The sequence below is a fragment of the Tympanuchus pallidicinctus genome, unplaced genomic scaffold, assembly GCF_026119805.1.
Source record: "Tympanuchus pallidicinctus isolate F22 unplaced genomic scaffold, pur_lepc_1.0 scaffold8, whole genome shotgun sequence".
Taxonomy (NCBI): Eukaryota; Metazoa; Chordata; class Aves; order Galliformes; family Phasianidae; genus Tympanuchus; species Tympanuchus pallidicinctus.
This window is the reverse complement of record NW_026294802.1, coordinates 51,258,976-51,270,390: the sequence shown is the minus strand read 5'-3', so window position 1 is coordinate 51,270,390 and position 11,415 is coordinate 51,258,976. Positions and strand designations below refer to the sequence as shown.

General features: G+C 57.7%; 1 protein-coding gene across 1 annotated transcript; it reads left to right on the top strand.

Moving 5' to 3' along the window:
- The first annotated feature begins 4,431 nt into the window (after positions 1–4,431).
- Positions 4,432–5,986, top strand: IER5L (immediate early response 5 like). The gene has a single exon (XM_052668898.1). The coding sequence runs from the start codon at positions 4,934–4,936 to the stop codon at positions 5,939–5,941; it is 1,008 nt and encodes a 335-aa protein (XP_052524858.1). The 5' UTR covers positions 4,432–4,933; the 3' UTR covers positions 5,942–5,986.
- Positions 5,987–11,415: the final 5,429 nt, after the last annotated feature.

The window sequence follows — 11,415 nt, the reverse complement described above, 5'->3', positions numbered from 1 at the left end:
AGCATCAAAATACTTGGCCTGGCAATTAAATAAGGTCACGATCAGATACCACAGCCCATCAGAGAGCCCAGGGACATCTCATTCCTCCTGGAAGAGATGCTTTGGGGTGGCAGCAGCAAATTCCCAAAGCGGTTCTGGGAAGCCAAGAGTACGTGGTCCATCACCACCAGCTGCCCACGGAGCCCCCAGCACAGACCAGCTTTCTCCAAGGAACTGGTGGAGATGGCCACAGCCTCCAGCAAAACCCACAGCAGGGACCTGGTCCCACTTGAAGCAAAAGAAAATTGGAGGGATCTTCTCTTGCATTTTTCCTGGGACAAACTACCTACATGGGGTAGTTGCCAAACACCAACATGGGGAGGGAGGCCAGCTGCTCGACCCACAGCCAAACCAGGGGGCAGAGCCACCTTTCCCAGGCAGAAAGCAAGCTCAGGGCTGTCCATTAGTCTGGCACTCACCTCCCCACTGTCTCCAAGCGATATTTGTTCCTGTTCCTAGCACAGGAGCCATCATAGAGCCATCACATCCCTCAGGCCATGGTCACGAGGCTCTCAGGTGGGGTGGTCAGTGCCGGTCCCTCACAGCCCCAGGATGGCAGCTGGTGCTGGGCACAGTCAGGTTTCACGAGCAGAAGCACCTCTGATTTCAGCCCTGTGTCCAGGGAAGCTCCCAGCCCAAAGCGCTCACTGGAGGGACTGGATGCATGCTTCATCCTCCCCTTCCCAAAATGGCAGCTCATACACTTTCAGCGGTTTATCTCATGGCTTCACCATCCTGCAGTGGTTATACAGGGAATCCACATTCTGCAGTGTGTACCTGCACAGAAGCAACGCGGGGCCATCGCTGCAGAGCATCGCCCCGACAGCTCTGGGTGCACAAGCAAACCACACCAAAACCAAAAGGGATGCTGAAACGTTCCCACAAACAGCCACAGCTCTGCTCACACTGCCAACAGTTCATTTTCACCAGCAAGGAAGAGATCAGCTAACACAGACCAAGCTGTGGGAACAGCAAGCCAGAAGCAGAGACACACATGGGCTAAAAACCAGCAGCACAGGCAAAGTCCAGTGCGTGATTTGTGGTACCAGGGTAGAAGAAATGAAGAAAGCAAGTCTATGAAGGCAGGTGGGTTCAGACCAGAGATCAGAGCACTGCTTCCACGCCCTGTGCTGCAGTAGTGCTTGGGAAGCATTAAACACTTAGCAGTTAAAAAACCCAGCTCAGGGGATGGGGCGACAGCAGCCAGCCCTGCTCCCAGAGCCCGACCTGCAGCCTTGTTCTGGCTTGTCTTCCCACTAGCTTTGGGTGCCTGACTTGTAATAAGCAAGCCTGAAAAGCAGGCTCCTTTTCAGACATGCCAGGCACCCGCAGCTCCATCTCACAGACGCATCTCCGGGGAGTCAGGTTCCAGGTGTACCCAAAAAAACCCGCGTTTCAGCCAATACCCAAACGCTTCCTTGTCTGAGAGAAGCTCAGCAATGGCCAGGCTCGGGACTCCGAGGCTCAAGGGGAAATTGTTCTACACCAGCTAGTCTAATTGCACTGAAATTACAAGATCAAGCAGCAAATTCGTGTCTGTGTTCATCGCTCTAGGTGGCAAAGATGCACCAGCCAGCGCCTGATCTCTGATTGCTGCAACTTTCACGTTTCATTGGGAAGGGAAGGAGGGGGTTAATGAAGGAGAGCCTTGCCAGTTGGAAGTGCTACCTAAAAAGGGTTTCTCCTACTAGCTGAAGCAAAATGGTTTCTCTTGCCAGCTTGTTTACTCTGCAGCTGAGAGCAGCGGTCCGCCAGGTTGCTGCTGGAACCTGCTGTAGGATCGACGGCTGCGAGAGCAGCGCTGGCACTTGGATGTGAGCAGGGCTGGAGCAGCCGTGGTCCAGCTGTGCCATCCCCATCCTGGGCCAGCCTGCCGTTCCCTCAAGACTGGCAGCATGTGTGCAGGGAAACGCACACACACACACAGCCCTCCAGCCTGCAAAACCCGGGCCCATCCTCCTGCCCTTTGGAGGAGTGCTGGTGCTCAGCAGCTAAAGCTGCAGTGACATGTAACTGAGGTGGTGTCAGACCAAACGTCCCCTGCGGCAGGAGAGTCCTTGGGGCCCTTTCCCATGGAAAGGACACACAAACCCCACCTGAGACCAGGGGCTGGCAATGCTGGACAGGACTCTGTGATTCTCCTGGGAAAGGCAAGCTCTGAACAAACCCATCCTGCCCCAGCTTGCTGCTGCAGAGACAGAAAACATGCAAGACTTGTTATCCTTTCAGAAAAGCAGAGCTTACAGCCATGTGCTGAGACAGGTATCAGCCATTCTCACGTCTCCAGCAGATTTTAGAGTCCACGGGCCAAACTGGGGCAGCTTCCACAGCACATAGCCCAGGATTAAAGCCACCATGCCTGCAAACAGAACGCAATGCCAGCAGAGCCAGCCGGGCAGGAGGCAGCCTGCAGGCACCCAGTGCCCAGCAGCCAGCCAGAGGATTGGGCCCGTGTTTTATAGCTTGTATATTAATTACTGTGAATGTAAATAAGATTAAGGTTTTAATTCCAACTTCATCTCTTTGAGGCTTCTACTGTGCTCTTGGGTTTTCTGTTGACATTAAGCTTCTCAGGAGGCTACAGCAGAGTGCACTTTGCAGGCAGGTGGAGGCAGCAGCACCTCCTGCACTGGGATGGCCTGACACCTCCACAGCCCTGAGGACACTCTAACTTCTGCACAGCCCTCTGCACCTTGATAAACACAGCACTGCTCTGCACGCAGAGCCCTGGTCTTCATCCACAACCTGCAGGGCTAACCAACAATTAAAACAAGAAGGGCCAACACCGTGCAGCATCCTACTGCAAACCCAAGGCAGGGCAGGATGGGGAGCAGGATGATGCAATGCTCACCAGGACAATGCTTTGCAGCTAGCAAAGCCAGCAAGCTGCTCAAGGCACTCATAGCAGCCAGCTGACAGGCAGTCCGGCTCTCAGCCTGGACCACCACCATAGCTGGAACTTTACAGATGGAAAGGGCCAGAAAGCAGCAAGCGTAGGCTGGACACGACAGCAGGCACTGCCTGCACAGGCTGGAGGCAGCAGCACCCTCTGCCACGCTTCCCTGCTGCCCAGGGGAATGCTGCTAAGCCACAGCTGGGCTCAGCCTGAGAGCACCAACCCCAGCAAAGGCAGAGCCTTCGGTGCCTGCAAGCAGGAGCAAACCTAGGTTCACCCACAAAAGCACCCTAAGATAACCACGATTTGCTGCAAGCAACAGCCCTGCTGCACCCCAGCTGTGCAGAGCAGCTCCTGGCTCACAGGCTGCAGCACGGAAGGCTGAGCTACAGCAAGGAAGGGCTGTGAGGGAAGGAGCCGAGCAGAGAGAAAGCAGTGCAATCCCACGTCTCAAATGCCCATACCACTGCCTTCAGCTACAGCCACCTCTGGGTAGGACCATGATTATTTTTCATTTTACACATCAGGAAAACAGACCAAGAGGACCCAACAGCAGGTCAGCAATGCTCACTGTCATTCAGCCCATCCCGCACAGCTGAGAGCAGTGAGTGAAGGGAGCTGCCCTGCAAGTGAGGATTAGGACCAGCTGCTTCCCAACTGGGGTCTCTATGGGGAGAAACCCCCAGCAGTGCTGGGTTTGCTCCCCTGTGCTGCTCTCCAGCACTTCTAGCAAAGGGGATCTCAGCCTTTGTCCCACCCCAAACTGCAGCCCTCCCCCAACCCCAGGGCTTATAACAAGCTATGGGCTTAGGGGGAACCAAAACCCCCATGTTGCTGCTCAATGAGGACAGCGAGACACAAAGATCAGCCCCAACCCACCCCCCTGCACACACCTCTTAGCACACGACCCCTCAGCCAGCTGGAAGGAGGGAAGGCAGGAGCCCTTAATGAGCAGCCCTTGATTAATCACACCTCACACACGGCCCTGCTTCTCATTTGGGGTAAAAAGCAGCGGGATTGGAGCCCGTCCCAAGCGGCACCCAACGCTCAGAGCGTGCAAAGGGACTGAATGTGCAGAGTGAGGCTGAGGCCGGAGCTGGGGGGCTGCACGCAGCTACCGGGACCGGAGAGTACGGAGGTGTGGCGGTGGTGCCGCCGTACCGGGCTTCGATGCGGAACCAGGACCCGCAGCGCCACGCACCACCCCGCTCACCTGAACCCGCGAGGCGGAGCGCCCGTCGGCGTTTGAACGGCGCTCAGCGCCCGCCTCACTCCTATTGGTCTTCGCACCCGCCCGTCATCTCGCCCTCCGCTTTCCCATTGGCCATCCGCTCGGGGAGGGCGGGGCGGGGCCGGCGCCGCGCTATAAAATGCGGGGGCTGGGCGGGCGGGCGTTCAGTGCCTCTACGCGACAGGTACCGGCCGTGGGGGGGCGGGGGGAGGGCGGGAAAAAGGGGGCGGGGCCGAGGGGCGGGGTCGAGGGCGCGCGCGGGGGCGGCGCGCGGGGAGGGCGGGGGCGCGCGCGGCGCTGGTGGCGGTGCTCGCAGAGCTCGCAGTGCTTGCACTGCTTGCACGCGCCGTGCTGCTCGGAGCGCGGCAGCAGCGCAGCACAGCAGCGCGGAGCACCGGCGCGCACGGCGATGCCCGCTCCGCTCCCTGCGCTGGCCGCCCCTTGAAGCCAACCCTCTCTTTCTCCTCCTCCGTTCTCCGGCTCTCCCCCCCTTTCCCCATTTCCCCCCCCCTCCCCCTCCCTTTCCTCCCCAAACCCCTTCTTTTTTTTTTTTTTTTTTTTTTTTTTTTTTGCCTTTTGGAGCCTATTTTTTATATACATATATATATTTTTAACCTATTATTTTGGATTTGCACACACACACACAAACAAACAACAACAACAACAAAAACCAAACCACCACCACCACCAAATCGACCCAAAAGCCCTCCGCACGCCCTCCCGGTTTGCACCGTGTGGATGCGGCCCGGGCTGCGTGGCGAGAGCAGATGCTGAGGGGCCGCAGGAGGAGGATGGAGTGCACCCTCGATGCGCAGAGTTTGATCAGTATTTCCCTGCGGAAGATCCACAGCTCCCGCACTCAGCGAGGCGGCATCAAGCTTCACAAGAACCTGCTCGTCTCCTATGTGCTCCGCAACGCCCGCCAGCTCTACCTGAGCGAACGCTACGCCGAGCTCTACCGCCGCCAGCAGCACTACCCCGACGGAGCCCCGCTGCTCGCCGTTCCCCCTCCCTGCCCTCCTCCGCCGCCCTCCGCCCCTCCAGAGATGCCCCCCCTGCCCGGCGATCCCCACGAGCGCGACGTTCGGAGCTGCGCGGCGCTGCGGGGCGGCGCGGAACCGGGGCCGGAGGTACCGCTGTGCTCCGCCGCCCCCGAACTGCAGCACAGAGCGCCGTGCAGAGACTCCGCGGGGTTCTACCGAGCGGCCCCCGCCGGGCACGGAGCGGGACACGGTGCCGGGGCGGCCCCCCCTTACGCCGCCGCTTCCTCCGGTTGTGACTTTGGGAGCGGAGGAGGAACGCAGCAGCACTGTAGCAGCCGCACCACGGTGCTGGATTTGGACACGCACGTCGTGACCACGGTGGAGAACGGTTACCTGCACCAGGAGTGCTGCTCGCAGTGCCCGTGCTGCTGCCAACCCGCGGCTCCGGGGCCCCCCTCCCCGCCGCCCCCGCCGGGCGCTAAGCGCAAGTATTACCCGGGCCAGGAGGAAGAGGAGGGGGTGGAGGAAGGGGAGCCGGGGGGAGGCGGGGTGGCGGGCGGCCCCCAATTCGCCCCGTGCACCAAACGCGCCCGCTTCGAGGAGTACGGCAGCGCCGAACACCCGCAGGACTCTTCCAACATCTCCAACTTGATCTCCATCTTCGGCTCCGGTTTCACGGGGTTGGTGAGCCGGCAGCAGGCGGACTCGGAGCAGCCCCTCAACGGGCAGCTGTGCGGCAAGCAGGCGCTGGCCAGCCTGGGGGCCTGGACTCGGGCCATCGTCGCGTTTTAGAGCTGAGAGGGGAGCGGAGGGAGAGACGGGGGTGCGGGGGGGGGGCCGCGGTGCTCGGAGCTCTCGGATGGGGTGGGGGAAAAAGGAGGGGGGGGGACACCCAGAAACAAAGGAGGGGATGGGGGTTGGGGAGAGGGGCGGGTGGGGGGGGGGCGAGGGGAGGTTGGGGGGAGCGGGAGGGCAGCGCGATGTTTTATAAATTGTACAATAAAGAACAAAAATCTCAGATCTTGGGAGTTTATTTTTGCAGAGAGAGGGGGGAAAAAAGAAAGAAATTAATAATAATTAAGCAAACAAACGGAGGGGGGAGGAGGAGGAACGGGGGAGGGGAAAGAGGGGAGGGGGGGGGAGATAATAATTAAAAAGCAAACAGAAAAATGCCACCCCCGGAGCACCTCCAGGCTGAATCCTCTTTGTGTCCGCCCGGGGCGGCCGCGGGGCCACGTGAGAGCCGGGCGGCGGCGGGGGGCAATTCGGGACCCCCCGGCAGCTCCGCTTTGTGCGATATATTAAAAAAAAAAAAAAAAAAAAAAAAAGGTAGAAATGAAAACATTTCAACTTTATCGTTTCCCCCCCCCAAACCCTGGAAACGCGTGCGATGTGACTTCAACCCCTCCCCGGCTCTGCTGCGGGGTTATGGGGTCACACGAGCGGGGGGAGCAAAAAGCGGGGCTGCCCTCCCCCCCCTTCCCCCTTTGCTTCTTAAGTTCAACTCTTCTGGTGCCGGCCTTCCAGCACCGCAAACCCAGCGTGCTTTAGGAGGAGATTCGGCTCCTGTAGGTTCGTTTGATTCCTAATAGTGTTTCTTCTATTATTTTTTTTTTTCGGAAAGACCTTTTGTTGTAAAAAGGTGGGTTTTCTGGTTCCCCCCCCCCCACGTGTGTGTTTCTGCCCACTCCAACTTCACGGGATCGGCACTGTGTGTAACTGAGGACGTTGTGTTGGGGTTCGGTTCGGGGTTTTTGTTCGTTTGCTTTCCTCCTCTTTTTTTTTGTTGTTGTCGTCTTTTTTATTATTATTATTATTTCCTTTGTTTGTAACCTGTATTTCTGTGCATATGGCATTGTATATCACCGGGTAAAACTGTTCAGATTTGTTTAAAATTTATAATCTTAATAAAAAGTCGATTATAAAGTTGCTGCGCCCTCATTTTCCTCACCACCCCGCATTCCTCTCCGCCCACCCCCGACCCCCAAATCCCCCTTTATCCCCTCCCCGAGGGCCCCCCGGACCCGCAGAGCCCCGCGCAGGTTTGGGCCCCCGCCGCCCCCGTCCCGCACCTCTGCGCGTTCCCCGATGCGCAGGGAAGTTTTTTTGGAGTTGGAGTTTGTTATCCCCGCGCGGTGCCGCTGGGTGGTGCGTGTGGGTGGCGGTGGTGGTGGGTTCCCCCCTCCCCCTTTTTGCGCGCATCTCTCTTCCCCCCCCCCCCATCCCCACTCCTTCAAACCAAATGAATGAAAGCCGCGGGTTCTCCCGTCCCACCCCCGCGCTGACCGCGGGATGCGCGAATTACCGTCAAGATCTCTAAAAATCCCGTGCAAAACGCTCGCAGTTCCCACCCCCTACCCCGCACCGACACACGGACACCCGCAGACCCTCCAAACCCGCACTCTTTCTCTCTCCAGGAGATGGGGAGAGAAGGGGAGGCCAAAATTGGGGTTACGGAGGTGGGGAGGGGGTGGGGGCTCTGGAGCTGAGCCTGGAGCGGACCCCCCCTCCGTCGCTCCGCGCCCACCGCGCCCCCTGGTGCCCGCAGCGCGCCCCGCAGTGCCGGGAGTGCGGGTGGGGGCAGCAGCCCCGACCTCAGTGCGGGGCAGGGAAGGGACCTCCGTCCGTTTGAGCCGGCAACGGACGGAGCGGGGCCGGGGGCTCCCGAACGGCACCGTGCGATCAGAACGGTCGGAAAAGACCCCCGGGATCAGCGAGTCGCACCGTCAGTCCCAGCATCGCCCCGACGGGGGAAGCGCGGCCGCAAACGGCGAGTCGGGGAGTTCTGCCCGCGGATGGCGATGGGTCAGCAAAGCCCGGAGCACCGCATCCCCTCCCCCAGCCCCCGCACAGACGGAGGGGCCGAGGCTGTGCTCACTGAGCACACGATCCTCACTTCGCCCCACTCCCCGTATGCAGCCATTGGGGTTCTCAGGGGGACACAGAGCCCCGTCACCCACAGAGCCCCATTCCCACTGCAAACTTTCTGGGGCTCCCATCACAGTTTCAAAGCCCGAAATGGACAAACCCATCCCCGTAGGACAGATAACCAGCGGGTGAGGGACACTCCATAGGGACGTGGGTAAAAATCCCTGACACCGAGGAAGGAGCAGAGCCCTGAGCTCCGCGGAGCTGCCGCGACCCCAGCGCTGTCCGTTACTTATTTATTCCCAGCCCCGGTACATGACATTTCTCTGCTGAAGAGGCAGCAGAAAGCCCATCACAGCCTCTCCTGAAAGCAGAGCCTGGAAACCGGTACCTCATCTGCATATTCATAAGCACCTGATAAATTAATCATGATGGCAGAAGCGCTCGGGCTGGCAGGGAGGTGACAGGAAGGCTGCACCCCAACAGCCGCATCCCCTGCGCCTCCAGGCTCCAAACAGTTCCACCCCTCCATAACCCACAGCCCGGAGCGATGCTGAGTGCAGTGTGGTACCCAACGTCTGGGGCAGCCCACCCTGACCGCCCCCCAGCTCTGCTTCAAGGCACACTGATTCTGCCCTATGGTGTCACACAGCCCTGGCTGAGTGTGACAGCCCAAACCCCTTGGCATCCCATCTCCTCATACCCTGTGACGCACAGAAGTGGTTTAAGGCTCTGGGAGGGAGCTGGGCTGGAGCAGAGCTGCAGGAGGATCCCATTCTCAGGACCAGGGGCTGCTTTTGTGCTGAGTCCCTCAGTTTAAGGGGAATGGGCCACCTCCCATCCAGAGAGATGCTGCCTCCAGGGAACGGGCCTCACATCCCATCCATTCCCCACTTCACTCAGAGCCACAGCGTCCCACAGCTCAGCAGAACCCTGCAGTGGTGTTTTGGGGCTGATTAGAATTTTTAGGGCTGAATGCTGTAACACACAGCTCAACCACTGCCAGGCCCAGGGCAGCAGCTGCATGCAGGGACATCACTGCACACACATCAGCTCTGTGCACCCCCGCAGGACCCACAGCCCCGAGCCATGTGCCCCCCTCACATTGCCCCAGCTCAGTTAGGAACAAATAGAAGCACGTTTGGGGATGTGTGAGCAGATGTCTGAGCTCTGCTGTGCACAGAGAACAGCAGCAGAGCTATAGGGACACTCAGCTGTGAGATCCAGGCAGCGCTTCTGTGAGCGGCGTTTGGTGTGTTGGGTTTGGGCCCAATGCAGGTAATTAGCATTGGAGTGGTAATTACTCACATTTGGCCTTCCTATGTCCTGCTCACAGAGCTGATGGTTGCCATGCTGCTCAAGTGAGACCCACCTCGGGAAGTTAACAGGGGCTGTGTTGTAACCAAAGGCACCATCCAGCAGAAAACAGCACAGGGAGCAAAAGGCAAAGCAGCAACAGAGCAGCCACTGCCAGCACACCAACACCAACACTGCAAAGCAGAAGCAGAACCTCCAAGCACTGACATCTCAGGGGCTGCAACGGCACTGCACAGATACACAGCAAAACCCACGAGGGCTCTCTGAGACAAGAAGTCGCTGCCTCTCAAACACAGAAACAACAAAACCCGGTGTTCCCCCCCAAAGCAGAGTTCAGAGCCCAGCGCACCCTGCTCACCTCAGCTCCCCAGTGAGTGGCTGCACTGCTCAGGTCAACCCAACTCCCTCCTGGAAGGACACAAAAGGAGAAAAGGGGAAAACAACCAAGCCCCAAACCCTGCTCTTATCTCCCCTCTGCCTCCATGATTGGGCTGAGGGAGCAGCCCCACACCTGCCAGGGGCCATCTCTGAAATTAGCCCCCATCAGTCCTGCTCTTAATTGTCCCCAGGTGGAGGGAAGCAAACAGCCCACCTATGAGGACAGCATGCTCTACACACCCCCAGTTTGGTTCATGAATCTTCCCCCAGTTTCATTTCTTTGTTTATTTCTACAGTACTCTCACAACGAGGCAGTGGCTTCTCCTTTCTCCTCCCCACACAGCAGCATTTGTACCTGTGTACTGCTGCTTTTTTAGCCTGTTTCACCAGGTTTTACAGCATGGAAGTGGACTTTGATGTGGATGGAAAAGCTCTGCATGGAGGCAGCCGCTGCTCCCTCCCCACACCCCCTGTTCCTGAGCTCCCCAATGGAATCACAGAATCATTAAGGCTGGAAAAGACCTTGAAGACCATCCAGTCCAACCATCCTCCACTGCTGACCGCTGTGCCGCGTCCCTCAGCACCACCTCTGCCCTTTCCTTAAGCACCTCCATGGTCAGTGACCCCATCCCTTCCCTGGGCAGTTTCATCCTGCCCCATCTCTCTCTCCTTGCCCACCCTGTGCCCCATGCACACTCCATACCATGCTCCAGCCTTTGCCCCCCTCCACCCCTCACTCCCTCAAGGTCTATCAGAGGGTTTTTCTCTCCCTGCGCTGACAAAGGGCAGCACTTGGTGACCCTAACCCCAAATTCCCTACGTCACGGATACCCCAGCAATTATCAAATGCTCCCAAGCTCGCTCCATAAACCCCTTTGCTGCCGCTATTAGTATGCATTAACGTTTTATTGGTGTTACAGGATGAAACATCCAGTCGTGCAGCTCCAGTGGGCTTGGGGATTTCCAGCATCCTGCAATATGTATCCGTGCAGAGGAAATTAAAATGTGGATGGATCAGCAAGATACAGTCAAATCCTCTACAGTAATTTGGAGAAGACTAAACTGTGCTGCTAGAGGAGCATATTCCAGGCGATCTAATAGACAGCTGATGGTCTCTGTAACAGCCTTTTTGTAAGTTTTATTCCTGCCTGCAAGGGAGTTTTATCCAAGGGGAGATGTAATACCTGAAGTCACATTTTTAAAGGTGTCTGAACGCAGAGAAAGGCCGATGCTTTGAGGAACGGCCACTTCCAGCAATCAGCTCCTCCCCACACCCAATGAGTGACACGCTCCAGTATCGTAAAATCTAGTTGGAATTTCTTCATAGCCACCACAGTTCATAGAGTCTGTAGCCCTGGTAGGACATAGCGATGCTCAGGAATATTGGAATGGTTTCTCTTCTAGCTATAGCACACTGTGTATTTCTTTTGTTCTGGATGAAGCTCTAAGTGTTGTGCCTACATGGAGGCCACAGAAGAGCAGTGCCATACCTGGCACCAACCTGGGAGAAATCCACATTGGAATGGCTAATCTGGGTATCCTGACTGTGCACTGCTTGGATTTCTCTCTCCCATGAGTTTTAGAAACAGAAGGACCGCATGGAACCTCCTCTCTGTTTTCTCTTCTTCCTCCCTCCCTAAGCTCAGCAGATCCCAGGGCACAAATGTAACTAACCCACCCACATTGGGATCCCAGCCCCAGTT